At 36.0% G+C, this 17,991-nt stretch overlaps 1 protein-coding gene across 1 annotated transcript; it reads left to right on the forward strand.

The window, feature by feature from the left end:
- Positions 1-1,184: 1,184 nt before the first annotated feature.
- LOC137401941 (exosome complex component RRP43-like) lies at positions 1,185-17,594 on the forward strand. The gene is made up of 5 exons (XM_068088413.1): positions 1,185-1,295; positions 3,648-3,828; positions 6,335-6,484; positions 12,357-12,517; positions 17,196-17,594. The coding sequence occupies exons 1-5, from the start codon at positions 1,185-1,187 to the stop codon at positions 17,406-17,408; spliced, it is 816 nt and encodes a 271-aa protein (XP_067944514.1). The 3' UTR covers positions 17,409-17,594.
- Positions 17,595-17,991: the final 397 nt, after the last annotated feature.

The following is a 17,991-nucleotide window of genomic DNA, read 5'->3' on the forward strand; positions in this document are numbered from 1 at the left end:
TTCACACGAGTTCTCTACGTTATCTGGAATTTATGTTATAGGAGGTATTCGTTATAGAAGCATCTACTGAATAGAGTATCTTGATCAGATTTGTCTCCACTACGTATCACTTTTATTTTCTTATATGCTCTAGAAAATTTTCATAGAAGTTCAAATTTTTCTGCTCATGTTTCTCTAAAGTTTTATTCATTGCTTCATGTGGAGAGCGTTGCCATTTTTCCTTTTTTCCACTACTGCCTCTTTGTCTGGTCTGTTTAAAACTCATGTTTCTATAAGCACCAAAGGAAGATATGAAGTACTGCTTAATATTATATGAGCACTATTAAACCAAAAAGAGGTGCTATGTGTAGATTTACTCCTTTACAGACTACAGTCTGTCGAGTAACTCTTAACATGTCAAATTTTACATATATTTTGGATGTTGAGACAAATATCTCCTCATTTGATTGTATGTTGAAAAGATCAAGGTATGGCTATGCCAAGCTTTTGAACAAAACAGTCAAGTAGTAGCAACTCTTACAGATCAGCTTTATGTTTGGTCACTTTACCGTTGTGGGTTAACGTAAATAAGGTTAGTTCTATTATAAACTGGATGTCAGTAACTGTTTCTCATGTATGTTAATATTATTGACTAAGTGATATTTTTATCAGAATATTAATAAGTCATTTTATGATAAACATTCTTCGTAAAATTCCCATAGCTACTTTTTGTTTCCTTAATGGCAAAACATTTATTTCTTGTGCTAACAAATTCTAAATAAAAAACATTGAAAGGATATTAATCAAATATGTCACTCATATAATTTATTTATTTCAACAAGATTTTTTCACATCAGTATTGTTACCACCTTTGCCATAGCTCTCTATTCGTTTGCAAAAGTGACATTAAACGCTTTTCTTGTAGTATACCTTAGTATGGGAAAATCACATCTCGTACTATGAGTACCGTATTTTCGTAGAATCACAAGCTATATTCAATGTGTTCTGACAAAAAGTGAATGGCTTATCACAAATTTTCTTACCGCTAACCTGTAACATGACTCGGTCTAATAGCTTTTGTACCACCAGTTAACTTTTATTACTATTCACCCAGAGTTCACATCTTTCTATGTTGTACGCTACCCTCTGTATGTATCACAGGTTAGCTGACAGTTATTGGCGTTAGTTCCTGCTACCACTGCGCGATGAGTGCTGCTAGAGAAATACAAGCTTACCATAGGAAAGAATATCTTTCTAAGTTCATTGAGCAAGACGTGAGGCCAGATAACAGAGGCCTTGGTGACACAAGGGAAGCGGTGAGTTGATGCTTATATGTCAGTGGAGAGGTGAGGATTGTTCATATGCCATACTTCAGGTGCCTTTGTGATATGAGGGAAGCAGTCAGTTGACAATCATATGTCAGACTTTAGTGACCTTTGTGGCACAAGAGAAGTGGTGAATTGATGGTCATATGTCAGACTTTGGTGGCCTTTATGGCACGAGAGAAGTAGTGAGTTTATGGTCATATGTCAAACTCCAGGGTCTTTTGTGGCATGAGAAAAGTAGTGAGTTGATGGTCATATGTCAGACTCCAGGGTCCTTTGTGGCACGAGAGAAGTGGTGAGATGATGGTCGTATGTCAGACTCCAGGGTCCTTTGTGGCACGAGAGAAGTGGTGAGTTGATGGTCATATGTCAGACTTTAGGGTCCTTTGTTGCACGAGAGAAGTGGTGAGTTGATGGTCATATGACAGACTCCAGGGTCCTTTGTTGCACGAGAGAAGTGGTGAGTTGATGGTCATATGACAGACTCCAGGGTCCTTTGTTGCACGAGAGAAGTGGTGAGTTGATGGTCATATGACCGACTCCAGGGTCCTATGTGGCATGAGAGAAGTAGTGAGTTGATGGTCATATGACCGACTCCAGGGTCCTTTGTTGCACGAGAGAAGTGGTGAGTTGATGGTCATATGACAGACTCCAGGGTCCTTTGTTGCACGAGAGAAGTGGTGAGTTGAGAATCATAGGTCAAGTATAGGGCCTTTGTGGCACAAGGAATGTGAAGTTGTTTTCTCATTAGATCATATGCCCCCCGTCTCACTTCTAGTTTAAGTAGGATTATGTAGCGGTAAATTTTCAGTACAATTATAAGTTTCCAATTATAATTTTTACAATAAGTTTCAAGTCGATTGAACTGTCAATTCTCGAGATATAGCCAAAATATTGAGAGCATTTTGTCCTGACTTAGAAATAAAAAATGGCTGCTGACAAGGCAGTTTTTTATGACACATTGATTGAAGTTCTTGGTAGTAAATACTCAGAAACAAGCAACAACAGCTAAAACACCAAGGCACTAAACAACTAAAGACGCTTCAACTAGTTGATTGTCGGCTCGTGAAAACAATACACCATTTGTTAGTTTTGGTGTACCGCAATACTTGTTTTCTAAATTCTCTCTAAAACATATCTTTTTGAGAGTGCGTAAAATGAGAACTGTTCACTCTATTTGATTTCTGTTTCTTTCGTTGTCTCCTACAATCCCAGAGCTTCTTAATGATATTTTGTTCAAAAGAATTGGGCTACTTTGAGTGTTTTCACGTCTGAAGGAAAGCTGTTAATATGATCTAGGATCAGGGGTCCTGATGTATGTACAATACTAGGCCTCCTAGGTGTTAAATGCAAACCAATCAACACATATTTCATGTATACTTTTTGTTGTTAAAAATAAACATTCAACCCTAGAACGAAAGCGATGTAGATTAGTGTCTGGATCGGGATAGCCTCTAGTGAAGATTAGTGTATCGGGTTGATATCTGGTTTCCTTCTGCTTCCACTCGAAATACCACTAGTAATGAAGAAAGAGAAGACTATTCCTAATTTGATGCATTTTAATAAGGTAGCCCCGAGTGAAGATTAGTGTATAGGATTGATATCTGATTTCTTCCTGCTTATATTCGAGGTCTATTAGTTATGAAGAAAGGGGAGTTTATTCTTAATTTGATGCTTTTTAACAAGTTTAAAATAGTTGTCGGGGCTGCTAAATAAAAACATTCTCGTCTATGTACATTGATTCACAAACGTTCATATCCTCAATTATTAAACTTGCTTGCTATATTAATCACTTTAATAAGTATTGAGAGATATACGTTATGTTAACTTGTGTCCACAAATTAGCTGTGATGTTTTTTGATGCCTGCAATCTGGCTATTGTTGTGTGCGTGCAAATTAAACTACCATATATAAATTCTCTCATGCTCGAGGTATAACATATTCAAAGCAAATGTGGATTTGACTTGATCACACATAAGTTTGCATTGTATTCCTTGTGCTATTTTATCTCTATCAATTACCCACTCTCAAATTGTTTTTAAGCTGGTGAAGTTGTCTTATTAATCTTTTGTTTGCGCATCTGTGTACCTTCTTTTGCTGTGCCCAGTGTCCTTGAAGGAAATGTCGTAGCTAGGCTATGCCATAGTAAAACATGATTGGCAGGTATTGATATTTAGTCAAGTTTACATGTGTTGTAATTAGGTTCCACGTTGCTTACGCTTATGCCGATTTTTCTATAAAAAAAACTATAGCAAGGTCAAGATTAGCTTACTCGTATAGGTCCATTTTAGAACTTGCAACTGGCTGTCATTACCAACTGGTTTACTGGTTCATTTACTGCAGAGGCTGACCCTAGGAGACATTTCAACGGCTGATGGCAGTGCAATGGTTAAGTTAGGAAACACCGTAGTCGTATGCGGCATCAAGGCAGAGATAACTCGCCCCATGGCCAACACGCCTGCTGCCGGAGTACTCGTTATCAATGTACAACTTCCTCCCATGTGCAGTCCCGATTTTAAGCCAGGTAACTGAGAGATGTGTTTATCTTTTGCTTTTCCCTTCACTATGTCAGCAGTGCCTACGCTCGAGGAAGAGTGGCCATACTCAGATGCTCTTCTTTATTGGGTTATTAGCAGTTTATGGTCAGTTCACTAGACACTTGTTGATCATATATGGGAGGTTGTTAAATTAACAGGTCTTAAGTATACCATAACAAAAATCATTTGTAGGTTAAAATGTAAGAGTTGTCTCCTCCTACATCTTAGCTAAAAAAAATTGGGCAAACAACTCTTAATTCATTTTTCATAAGTTTTTGAAATGTTAACACTTTAAACCCTTGTTGTCTTTGTCATCGTGTGTCAGTATCCCTAAGCAATTTGTTATACAGTGAAATGTTTTAGAACTTATATTTAATATATCTAAGTATGTTAATAATCTAATGATATTTGGTGAAATATTGGGAAAATGTCCAACAACAGCATACATAATCAAATATAATAAAAAAATGTTTTTCAAAGTTCTTCAAGCTGTAACCATAAAGACTTGTATGATTGTCACTAATTCTGAAAATGTTTGCAGTAGCATCATATCCATCGAATGCATGTTCATCATCACTTTATGACTCGAAATAATCAGTAAAGTTATAGTTAGTATCACATAATTCATCATCTACGTCACAATCATCCGTACATACCAACAATTGAGTCGCATCAAACTTGTTTGCGATATTGTCCCAGTAAAATTCTTATAATAACAAAGGAAGCAGATAAAGATCTTTGACAACGGTGAAAAATAGAAGTAAATTTTCCGGTCTACCACTTTATGCAATAATTCATTTGATTTGTTCACGCTGTTACTTAGAAACTGCATTTGTCAAAAGAGCCATCTAAAAGCCGATATATCGGCGGTCAGAGTTGAAAGGGCTGAGCTTTTTCAAACTAATGTTTTTTTGCATTTGGTTAACAGTGCCGAATTTTGTATCTATTTATCATCTGTAGGCTGACCCCTTTGTTGATTGATTTTGTTCCAGTAGTAGACAGGACCTGAGGTCATATTTAATTGATTATGTAACAATGGCAAGGTTACTGAATTTTGAAGAAAATGATACTTTAATGACAGCTTGCGTTTAATCAATATTAGTTCTACTATGAGAGAATTTGAATACTTTAAAAATATTGCAGGCCAACGTTACTGTTGTTGTTATATATATTGATAGCCCTGTCACCTCATCACTTGATGGGAGTGCACACCTTCAATGTTAACTTGAATCAAATTTTTCCCTGGAAGGTCTAGGAAGCATATAGAAATCTGTTGTGATAAATATGCATAACTATTTTCACAGAGCTGATATTTGTCCACTTTTGTTTAAACACTCATATCAATCCTCAAGCTTGCTTTTTACATGTTTTATGCTTTCAATTCCACCATTATTAGTTAGTATTATTATTATATTAGACTAATTAATTTTTTAATCTTTACACTTTTTTTTAGTTTACTTTCTGACTTGCTGTAATACTTTGTGGAAAAGATATTGTAAATATGACTATTCACAATGTGATTATTGCCAAATTTGTAAATCTTATTGGATTTCTTCAAGCAAGGTACAGTCAACCCCCATATGTACAGTAGACCCTCGCTATACGGTTTGTATTTATTACAGTGTTGGCATGTCAAGGGGAAAATGTCGTATGGAGGGGTATAGAAACCCATAGTAATCTAATGCAAACACCCACTTGTAAAAAATGTCAAAATTTTATATACCTGCTGTATATATTGAAAATTTGTTACAAAATAGTATGTTAACCTTAGTAACTATAGTTACCTACAGTAACTTAGTGTATTTAGTGGTTATGATTTGCTATAAAACGTAAAATTACAATGTACTACATGCAGTACGCGCCGTAGGGAGTTCTTAAATTGGAGACAGAAGCATAACGTAAAAGTTGGACTAAACTAAAATTAATTTAGCTTCCAAAACACATGCCTAAAGCTAAGTTATAGTGTGACGTATGTATTTCTCAAAACTAAACTTTAACTTTGTCATCGTCTGAAATTTTATCACTTACCTGTGTTTGCATAAAATAGTTACTACCGGTTGCTATTACCCTCTATCTGAAATTTTATCACTTACCTGTGTTTGCATAAAATAGTTACTACCGGTTGCTATTACCCTCTATCTGAAATTTTATCACTTACCTGTGTTTGCATAAAATAGTTACTACCGGTTGCTATTACCCTCTATCTGAAATTTTTGCCTTACAATGCTTACACCTGAACGAATTGGCGAATGGTGGTGATCCACTGTACATTAGAAATTGCAGCTGTTGATCAAAAGTAATTTGGAAATATCGGTCATTATTTGCTGAGAAGGCAATTAACTTTTGCCGACTGAAAATTTAAAAACATTCATACTCATGCCCTTGGAAAGTATGAATCACTGTTTCCCATTGTAAAAGATTTGCTTTATTCACACCCCTTTTAATGCGGATGTCATTACAATGGTGTCATTAATTGTGGATGTCATTTCGCAGGACCACCCAGTGAGTTGGCTCAAGTACTGAGTGACTATGCGCAACAGGTGGTTACGGAGTCACAAATGGTGGATATGAGCCAGTTGTGCATTGAGTCAGGTTTACACTGTTGGATACTATACTGTGATATATTCTGCTGCAACTATGATGGTAGGTAGTTGTTTTTTCTTTTCATATTTGTAGGATCTAATTTGGCTTCTGAATTCTTTCCAGTTGCCACTTTAGTGAGTTCCACCATTGTTTATTCTGTATGGCAGCGGTTCCCAACTCTGGGTCACGGACTGATACCAGACCGTGGAACAATCAGTACCAGGCCGCACAAGAATTAATTAGGTATTTCTGTTTTAGTTATCATGTAAGTTTGGGACGATAATAAAGGGGACTTACTACTTCATTCGCAGACTGAAAAAGGAGAAAATATTAAGCATAAATGCAAATTGCAAACGATAATTAATTGTGCGGAGTAGTTGTTAATTGTTTTTGCGGTTGATAATTCTTAATCTACTTCTCAGGGTTCACAGGCAGCAACCTGCAGTGTCTACTACATGTTCTCAACGTTCTCTGTTATTCACATTCATATTTAATATGTTCTTCTCCTACCAACTATAGATAGAGTAGTTAGTCCCCCTCTATCGTAGTCACAGTCTAAGCCGAGCTGTCTTCTATTTGGAAATGACTTTATGACCTTAAAATGACCTTATTCTCCTCATTTGCGTGCCAAAATTTAACCCATCCAAAGAAATGAGTAAGAAACAGGTGTATTATTTTTTATTATTATTAAAATTAATGATTTTAGCAGCAATAAAAAATAATATTCTCTATTATTACTTTAACCATGGTGTTGAAATAATAATGGGGCATTATTATTTCAAAAAGATTATTTAGAAAGTGCTAATATTCTTACTACTATTTAGACCTGGTAAAACATACCTTTTGTAGTGAAAATGTACTGATCACTCTCATTTGCATGTGGATCAATACTTTTCAAATCATGGAGAAAAATGTCGACCCATGTCCGGAGTAGCAAGGTTTCAAATAATTAATTGTATCCCAGCTAAAAAATACATAAGACAAAAGTCAAACTCCTTAAATTTTCCAAAGCGAAGTTCATGATAATTTTGCTAGCAGTTTGTGTATTTCGATGTGACATTCAATAGGTTGTTACAGCTTGGAAACTTTGAGATATCAAAGTGTATTTTTTTAGCAAAAATTTTCTGTAGTTGGTGTGTCAAAACTAACTGAGAAGCGGCAGGGATCTGCGGCTGTCAGCATTCGATACACACAGTTGCAACAAAATTTTGATAAATTATATCAGAAAGTATTAGTATTTGTCTATGATTTGCAATTGTTTTTTATGTTTGATGAGATCTGACTACCAGGATGTTTTACGGATGTTTCAGGATTAAAATCGATAAAACTTGATCTCCGTTTAAATGCTCAGAAGAAAAATGTGTACTAAAATGATATCACTAGTTGCGAGGCTGCCTGTCTCTCTTGTTATTGATATCGGTTATTGTGTTCAAGTTGGAGCATTACTGCGTCTCTGTTCTGTCTGTCTCTTTGCAACTATAAGTGTCATAACTGCACCTTCGCTTGATCTGGGTGTTTTAATCACGATCAAGTTCTGTCGATTTTAATCCTGAGACATCCTGGCAGTCAGATCACCTCAAACATCAGAAAATTCGCAAATGATAGAAAAATATCAATACTTTTGGAAAAGATTTATTAAAATTTTGTACAAGTTCAGCTTTAAGGCTTCAAAGCCTGTCCGAGGCAAAATATTACTTCGCGCAGGAATACGGTACGCTACCAGGCACGCTACCAACTACACCGCCATGGCAAAATGAAGAATAATTGTGTGCATAGTTGTTACATCTGGCAATCTCTCACGGTGCACGGGACCACAAGCCCCGTTTAGCCATTAATCAGTCTTTACTATATTATGAGTTGTGTACGTCTGTCCGAAGCCGCTGTTGAATTTTGGGCAAAAAGATAGCATCACCTGGGGTTCGAACTCAGACATTTGACTTACCAGTCAAATACGCTATCACCCACACCGCCCAACCATCTTGCTGCAATTCAGAATAATTGTGCACATAGTTATTACACATCACAATCTCTCATGGCCCGCCGGATTGTCAGGCTACTGGTTGTAATCATTTTGGGACTGTATGATGGATATTTGTTGATATTCTGTTACACATACACATCTGGGAAATACAAAAGCACCTTAAACCATCAACACAATGCCTCTTGCCAAACTCCAATGTTTTAAAGAATAAATCTTTAACAAACAGGAAATCCCTTAATTAAAATATTTAATTCAAGTTTAGAATTGAAATGATTTCTATTACAACGCTTATCTCATCGTTTGTTGTCTAGCACTTCGTGTTTCTTCTGAAGCCAAGATAAGCATGAAAAGTTAATTATAGAACTATTCAACTATTACTAGCTGTCCGCTATAGTGTATGTGACTGTTATTTTAGTTCCAATAATCGAGTTGTCGCCCTTGTTAGTTGCATCATATTTAGGCTCAGTAGCCTGATGTTAACAAATATGTCTTTTGTTATCTTCTTTTCTGTTGATCGCAGAGTATTTTATATTTCCCTCATGTTAGGGAATGTTTTAACATTCAAGTGATACCCGTTCATGTAGTGCCATGCTGTTAGAGTTGTATTCCCTCATTTAAAATCATTCTATAAGAACTGCTTTTTATATAAACTACTATCCAAATGCTCGGCGTTGCACGGATAATAAAAAGCAGCCTATAAAACAATGGCAGGTGCAGCAATGTAGTTGACTACCACTTACCATTTGCCTGGTACATTGTCAATGGTTAGTTTGGGTAAGCTATTATCCGTATTGCTAAACTTTGTGAGAGCCATGCGAGTAAGCTTTAGTGACGTTGCGCGTAACGTAACACAGCGTTTTGAACCCAGATAACAACTCATATCGTCCACGCTTAATGGGTTATGTTGTTGCCTGCTGAGTGGGAGGTTCTGAGATCAAATCATTTGCTCTACGGATTTTCATTGCTAGATACCAATCGCTGTAGTTGGACAGACCGAATGACAGATGATAAACTTTGATATTTATATATATAGATTAAAGTTATGTTACCTTCACATAATGCCGCACATTTATTAAGATGTTCTTTAACTTGTATAACAACCAGAGTTGCACTTCTCAACGTAAAACTTCCCAATGTGCAATCTGCAGTTCCTCTTGTAACACCATGATCTTGGAGTTGTTTTTTCTTGTCATATAATGTTCTACACCTTAGTCATGTCTTTCTCTGAGGCATGTCGGGCTGTTTTAGTTTTTTTTAGCCGAGTACCCAAAGTTGCCCGGGTAATAAAACTTTTTGCACAAAAAATTTATTTTCATTCAACATTTACAATATTTACCATCAAACTTTTCAGTGCAGGTGTTAGTTTAGTTCTGTGTGTGTTATAAGTTCAATTGAGTTTATGCTATAAACCGTAAATAAACCATATATACCCATATTTATAGTGTTTGGGGGAGTTGTGGCACATATTTTCCTTCTAGTAGTTTGAGTATGCTCGATGAAGCACGAAGCGTGCATATTTTAACCAATTGCTATTAAACATTGGCAGGTGTAATACACATGTGCACAAATATTCCCTAGCATAGCAAGTAGGCCGAAGGTAACATAGTGGATAACATGCCTGTTTCCAGTTGCTGAGTTCAGTTCAGTGTGAAGCATTTATTTTTCGTGTCTAACACTATCGCTATAACTGGACATACGACAAACAACAAACACTTTCATATATATAAACCTCGAAGTTTGTCATCATCTGTCATTATCTGTCTGTCCAGTTATAGAGCTCTATTAAAATCTCAGAGTGAAAACATTGCTTCTTGCTGGATTTGAACTCACGAAGATGGCAACCGCAAGTTTGTAAGCCAATCATCTAATCACAAGTCTACGAAGTTCTTACGGTTGCAACACTCTTACTTTTTGCTGTATACCCTTTTCCCGATTGCACACACTAAATTACCTATTAATTGATCTATTGCGCCCACAGGTTATCATGCCCCTGTTATAAAATGTTTCTCGCCTAACTCAATGAAATGCGATAATTTTTCTTCCTCGCCATACTAAGGCGAATTTGTTTTCCACCATACGATATCAACAAAAATTTCTCTCAAAATTTGACGCTTTTCGCACTGATTACGACGAAATGGCAAAAATGTCCACATGCTATTCGCCGAATCACCTCCCACACGGAAAGAGATATGCGTTGATTGCTATCTCAGCTCAGCGTGATTCTGTTTCTTAAAAACAGACTCGCAAACAGACAAATAATAAAATTTAGTTCAAAGTTTGAAGTTTAGTAAAATACAAACTAAAACTTAGCTTCAAGTATTTGTTCAGTAAGCTAAATTCATTTAAGTTAGATTCAGCATTCATGTTACATGTCTGTCTGTCTGTCTCGAGGGTAAGCACTTCCCATGGTACATACTGTTTGTAGTACATTGTAATGTTACATCTTTTTGCAGATCATAACCACTAAATACACCAAAGTTATTGTAGGTAACTATAGTTACTAAGGTTTACATAATGTTTTGTTAATCAATATTTATGATGATGATGATTTTTACCATGAAGTGTTTGCATTAGATAGGTACTATGGGTTTCTATATCACTAATATATACGATATTTTCGCTCTTTGATGCCAACACTGAAACGAAATAAACTCATATCACTGTATACCAAATAATTTTTCTTTGTAATCGTAGCAAAGCAGACTATACTTAACCATTACTTGCTAATGATTTTACATTTAAATACTTTTACAGTTTTATTTTTCCTCCTAATTTATTTCCACAAAACGCTTATTTCATGATATGTGATTTAAATGTTACAGTTATTTGAAAACCTTACAGTGATTTTATTTTTTCTCTTAATTCATTTGAACTTCACAAAAAAACACTTTTATCATGATATGAAGTTTAAAAGTAAAAATGGTAAATGTACTCGTTAAATAAACATAAATTTTCTGTCCAAAGACTTTTTATTACCTTGGCAACTCCGGATATTCAACTAGAGTATTTATATATAGATTAAGATAATATATATTAGGTTGCTTTTTTTTCCTGTTATATATTCCTGTTCCAAATACAGTGAAACTCGGATAACTCGCCCTCGGATATCTCGAACACATGGTTAACTCGAACGGATTTGTTCGGTCCGTTCCCACGCAATGATAAATTGCTTTAGATAACTCGACCGTAACTTGGTTAACTCGAACAGTTTTTTTGCCCAACGGCTACCGAGACGGTTGTTATCGCTTTAGAATATCACTTTATTCCAAGCCATAGAGATAAACAATAACTTTTAGTAGTTCGTAGGCGTCATTATTACCACTACCGGCAAAATGTTTTCGTTAACGACCTTTCTATAGGTTTGCAAAAAATCAAATTTTACCATACATCCGCTTGGGGATAGCCCTCCGCAAGCAAGGAGAAGTGAGGTAACCTTCAGATAAACTTTAAGAAAAATCGGCAAAACTGGTTTTTGTTAAAACCCTCAAAAGAAAAATGTCTTTTTTCTGAGAGTTTCAACCGCGATCAGGTTTTGCCTATGCTTTTGTCCTGGCAGTCACATCACCTAAAACAAACAAACAAATCTCAAGTAATAGGAAAACGTTTATACTTTCTGATAAAAATTGTTAAAACATTACATGAGAGGTTCCTTAACTTGCAACAAGCAATCAATGCTTTTGATTTATATATAGTTTGTATATGTACTGATAAATACAATAATGCATGCACTTGTGACAGTGTTCTCATAACTTGAACGCTCTGATAACTCGAACACTTTCTCTCGGTCTCGTAAAGGTCGAGTTAGCCGAGTTTCACTGTACAATCCTGTTTGGTTGGAGTTGTGTCCTCTTGTGTACATTCATGGTACATATATATTATTAAATTTTTAGAGTTGCTTCTCTGATGTGTGATACTAGCTTGCTATGTATATCAAAATAACATTCGTTTAAGGTAATATTAGAGATGCTGTCATACTGGCAGCTGTTGGAGCTCTCAAGGATCTCTCGCTGCCTACAGCAACATACAATAGCGAGTTGGAGAAGATATCAATTGATACAGATTCAATGAAACAACTTCATCTCTCCTCTTTTCCCATCCCTTTGTCTTTCACGGTTAGTTTTAAATTTTAAATGTCTTCTTTGATTGGATGATATATTCACCTGTTACTTGATGCCTGTCATAACCTGTTTTGCAGAAGTTTTTTTTCAAGTGTCTCACGGTAGTTTTAGTATTTTGGCTAGAATTTATGAGAGACAGTTACAGTCTTACTATCCTTTGATAACTCGTAGTTTTTAAATGGTTAAAATGACTTTCCAATAACAACGACCTTGTGAAGGGTGATTAAACCAATGAAAGGACCATGTTTTGTGTTTGGACAATTTCTCATCCGGAATAAATTTCTAGGGCTATACCAGTGTTCCATTTATGATTTAAGAAATGGCAATTTGGTTGGTTTATAAATACATGTAGCTGCCCTAGTCTATGATGCCAGGACATAGTTGGGCATGTTTCTCGTTGCAGCAACTTAAATCTTGAACTCTTGAACTCTTTTCAGCTATTCTAATAACAATATGCAAACTTCTCTAGATTTGTATTGGGGAAAAATAACCATCATTAAAAAATTTAGGTGATAGGCATGCGCTTAGCCTATGTGTCCATAAACTTCTAGTACTTACCTGTAAGTAAATCTTATAATCATATATGTTCTTGAGACTTATCTAGAGCTAGTGGTAGAGTAATAAATTTGTAGAGTCGGAATATGATATTGATATTATAATGATACTACTGAAAAAACGATCCTCAAATTTTGCCGATATGTTTGATTTCTCTTACAAGAACTTGAGAGAAAAAGTTTTATTGGTCTGTTTTACAAGTTTCAACCTATAGCGAACCTGCACTCATTTAAAAGCTTAGAATGTGTAATTTAAGAATATTGCAACAGAATTACGATATAGCAAACGACGTTTGCACCAATCGCTTTAAAAGTTGATCCTGATGAATTCGGGATTCTGCCCAGGGATAACAACTTCCTGAATATTTTGGGCATGAGGCTGGAAGGGTTGATAGTTCATCACGCCAAATGCTCATATCTGCTGTCAGTCGATCCTATCCGACTCGGTTGTTTTATGCCTTCTTACATCTTGATCAAAGGCTAAACCTACAGTGATTCTGGTACAATCGGGACAGGTGTGTGATTTGTATCAAAATAAAAGTTGGTCTGCATGGAGTGTTTCAGTTTGAATTTTTTGGAGTGGCATCTCCTTGTCATATTATAAAATGTTTAACTCATCATACCATTCTAACCGCATCAAGTTTTATGAATTTTAATCTTGGACGACCCTTGCAATCAGATCACTTCAAACATCAAAAACAATCAGTGTTCGAAAAGTACCCATGGATACGTTTTGATAAAATTTACTAAGATTTTGTGGAAGTCCATCTGTACGCATGTCAAAGCTATCTGACACCAACTTATAAAGGCTACCTGTCAAATGCTCATGTTTCTAGCACCTAATAAAGCAAGCAGATTTACACGCTTGAATTTGTATTAGTACTTCACTGCTGCCCAATTCAGCATCATTTCTCTCAACTTCGTAGATTATCACCTCAGTTTTCTCAGTCATTTATGACAGCTGTGGCCTTGTCAAGGAGATTAATTAGATAGATAGCCATAAGTTATAGTTGGCCTACTTCGGTGAACTTTGACCCTCTTATTAAAATAGATTAGGGCCAGCAAGTAAATTGCTGTTTTATCTCCAAGTGAATCTTAAACCTTCATGGTAGAAGTTGCTGGTGTGACGGCTCAAACCTAGAAATAGTTTATGATGTGAGTGTTCGAAGAAGGGAAGTTGCTTCATCATACCAATATAAAACGGAAAATCCAATGACATGTTATTGCTGCTATTATTATTAAAAGGTAGTCTGAGCAATTTTGCTATAGAGGAAGTGTATATCAAGCAGGTAGCCCTTTGTATGACTCACTTCTTTGGACGTAGATAACAGTCTTTAAAAAGCTTGTATAGGTGCTAAGGCATTCCATAGCGACAGATTCACTCAGCCGCTATCACTAGCCAAGATTTGGTCCGTAACAGATAAATCTTGTTTAAAGAATAGAGAAAGCATAATATTATTATGCTTTATTAGTTATCTTGAGGTGTTGACCGATGTTCTAAAAAAAGAATCTAGGAGATTGACCCATTAGAAGCTGAGATATAGCCAGCCAAACATAGGTCTACCTAATTAAGAATCAGAGGAAAACCCTTCGAAAATCCCGAAAACTGACGTATAAAATCGACTTAATGTTCATGTGCCAGAGTTGTGCACCCTTACCGCCGTTACGTATGATTGTTTTGGCTACGAGATGTGAAAAGCTTCTCGCGATAGTAAATAATTTACAGACTAGCTCTGGTTTCTCAGGAAAATCAAGCAAACATTGTGTGGTAAAGGCAATTGCCCACAACCCCTCGCCGTGATTTGTCAAAACAGAAGAGAATATTTTGACTATTGTGCTTCAAATTTTAACTCGATCTCCACGGATATGCTCCGAAGATCCTCTGTTCAACGAACGGCGCGTGTATAGTCAGGCGTGATTGCAAGTCGTTTAGAATAAGAAATGAGAATGTGAATTTTTGTTCATTCATCATTTTTCTATTGTGTATCTACTGCAGCATTTAGTTGATTTTCATGATTATCGTCACTATTAACAGACTAAGTTCACTACAGCCATAATCTTAAAAAGAATAACTTGCCGTGCTGCTCTTGCTGTAAAAAAAGAAAACGATAACTTTTGATTTGATTTTTCTATTGATCTATTATCTTATCTATGATTATTTTTTATGATTAATATTATAATCATAATGCATATTATACAAAATAATAATATAACTGCGTATAGAATAAATGATGTAACTAATATAATTTGTAGAAAGTGATAGCAGAATGTTGCGAAATAATAGATGCGTGTAATTATTTTATTCTAAAACTAATCTACACGTCAGAGGGACTGGTTCGGAATTCTCAGAGCAATGATTGTTAGGCCCAATTTGATTGTTCTATACTTCCAGCGATTAAACCAATTAAAACGCCGTGATTGCTATAGGAGAGTGCATTAGTTGGCTTAATTGACCGATGGCACACAAGTCGATTTCATACGTCATATATTGATGACTACCAAAACACTTATGTTTTTTGGTAGACCTGTGTTTGGCTGGCTATATCTCAGCTTCTGGTTGGTCAATCTCCTTGATTTTTTTTTAGAACATCAGTCAACACCTCAAGATAAATAATAAAGCATAAAAATATTATGCTTTCTCTATTCTTTAAGTGTGAAGTGTTGGTATTTGTGTGTTGCTCAAGTTTACAAGATAGATTGTTGTTAATCAAATACATGTCATCTCATTCTGCTTGTTGATGGACATCCAAGTAATTCCTGTAGAGGCCATGTCAGAGTCATGTCAAGGTCATTTTATGTAATTTTAATACGATAAACGGTTTGTTACTCTGTACCTAGTTTTGGCACAAGCAACTGGGTGGACTTTTCAGAGTTAAACTTTTTCATGAGCAATTTTTAACATCAAAGCATCTTTCCAATCTTGTCAGTCCAATTTCTATCAATCTTTGCTGGACTGAAGTCGGCCTATCGCTATATTTTTACTGGTCATTTATCGACCTATCGTCTGCCAGGTTTTTGTCATTGATGGTCCTTCAATTTCCTAGCCTTACAGTTATCGACCTAGCCTTACAGTTATAAACAACGACGGGAGAAATCCGGGGTTTGACAACAACAGAACAACTATGTTATTATTTTAGTTGCGTTTCATATGTTAGTTTTACCTGATTTTCGGTTTCATTAAAAATCTTCAAAGCTCATATCTCTTTGATTTATACTTTTAGCCCAGAAAGAGCCATAACACCCACACCCAGTACATTACAGCTACCACTGCAGTTATCCTATTGCACTGCAGTGCCATTTGACTGCTAATATTACATTTCTCAACCATCAGTACCCTTTCTTTCTTTTCCAATATCACTTTGGTCGTGGGCTGTATGACAGTGGAATTTCTAGTCTATATAATTCTTAGTGTTTGCCCTGAATCCAGTTATAGCAATTGGTACCTAGCAATAAAAAATCCGCACTGTACTTGATTCGATCTCAGTATCTTCAGATTTGGAGGCGGCCAACTTAACCATTAAGCTACATGGAATTCAATAGATTCATGGTGCAAATAGTCATTATATTGGTTAAGATACTCACGCTTGAAGCGCTTGCTTGGGGTTAATAACTAGCAATATTAACCATTATGCGTAACAATTGTTTAGCTGGCCCAAAAAGTAGGTATTATTTTAATAGATTTTGGTAAAGATTTCGCTTTCCAAATACGTGGCTCAAACTCATTAGGTAGTTATTCTATTACCCGAGCAATGCCGGTCTAGTCATTGCTATAGTAAAGCTGTGTCCACCGTATCCACACGGAGAGGGCTAGGAAATGTGTTGCCCCATGCTGGGATTAAGTTCAGATACTCGGTTTTGCAGATACCGGCTAATCACTGCACATTCTGGAATGTACAGTGGTAAGCCACTGTACATATGAATGGTTAGCCACTGTGGTTTTCCTGTACATAGGAAAACTACTGTACCACCGCCACCCGGCACAGTATGGAATAAATATGCACATACTTATTACAGTGATGATCTTTCATGGGGCACTGGACTGTGATGCAATTACTAGTAATAATAATGTTCTTTTGTAGCTCATTGAGTCAATCATGAATGTTGGGTTTTCATTTCAGATATTTGATGACAGAATTTTGCTCGTCGATCCGACACATGAGGAGGAGCAAGTATGTCAAGGGGAGGTAACTGTAATAACCACAGGCGGAGATAATATCTGTCATCTGAGTAAGCAGGGTGGACCCTCGCTCAACCCGCAGCAGTTGGCCTTGTGTATTACTAAGGCTAAACAACGGTGGTCTGACATTAACAAACTTCTCTGTTCCGTTTGATATGCTGCCGCATACCCGCTGACTCACACCAACATGTATATATATATATGATTTTAGTCTATATATAAGTAGTTAGTTATTCTCCATTTGTGCAGTCTTATAGGAGACGTAACCTGTTTAGCTTCTTCCTAGTAAATCAGCTATTCAAGTTGTCTTTATTTTAATGCTTTGCTTTGATCTCGTTTTCAGGGTAATTAAGATCAAATACATTGTATATTTGATATGTGTATAGAATACAATGAAACTAGTTGCTGGTAAATTCCATTTCTTATTTGGCATGCACGCTGACGTACGTTTCATATCAACTCTCCTATGGCGTGCAACTCATCTCAAGGGGTTATAATATTTTTATTCAAATCTGTTGGCTCCTCTGACTTTTGACAACAAGCACATGTCAACAGTCACATGTCTTTACATGTCTGCAGTTCACATGTCAAAACCTCAAATGAATCTCTCGAAGTTGGAGTACTTCTATATATAGTCGATCACTCTTACATGTACTCATGTTACAAGCTACTTGATAGTATATATGCTAGCAAGTAGTTTGGGCAATAAATACCATAATAGAGATAATAGATAATAA

The sequence above is a fragment of the Watersipora subatra genome, chromosome 8 (genome assembly GCF_963576615.1).
Source record: "Watersipora subatra chromosome 8, tzWatSuba1.1, whole genome shotgun sequence".
Classification (NCBI taxonomy): Eukaryota; Metazoa; Bryozoa; class Gymnolaemata; order Cheilostomatida; family Watersiporidae; genus Watersipora; species Watersipora subatra.

Coding starts and splice junctions, on each gene's coding strand:
- LOC137401941 (XM_068088413.1), top strand. CDS start 1,185: ATGAGTGCTGCTAGAGAAATACAAGCTTACCATAGGAAAGAATATCTT. Junction 1,296..3,647: donor TTGGTGACACAAGGGAAGCG/GTGAGTTGATGC, acceptor CATTTACTGCAG/AGGCTGACCCTAGGAGACAT. Junction 3,829..6,334: donor CAGTCCCGATTTTAAGCCAG/GTAACTGAGAGA, acceptor GTCATTTCGCAG/GACCACCCAGTGAGTTGGCT.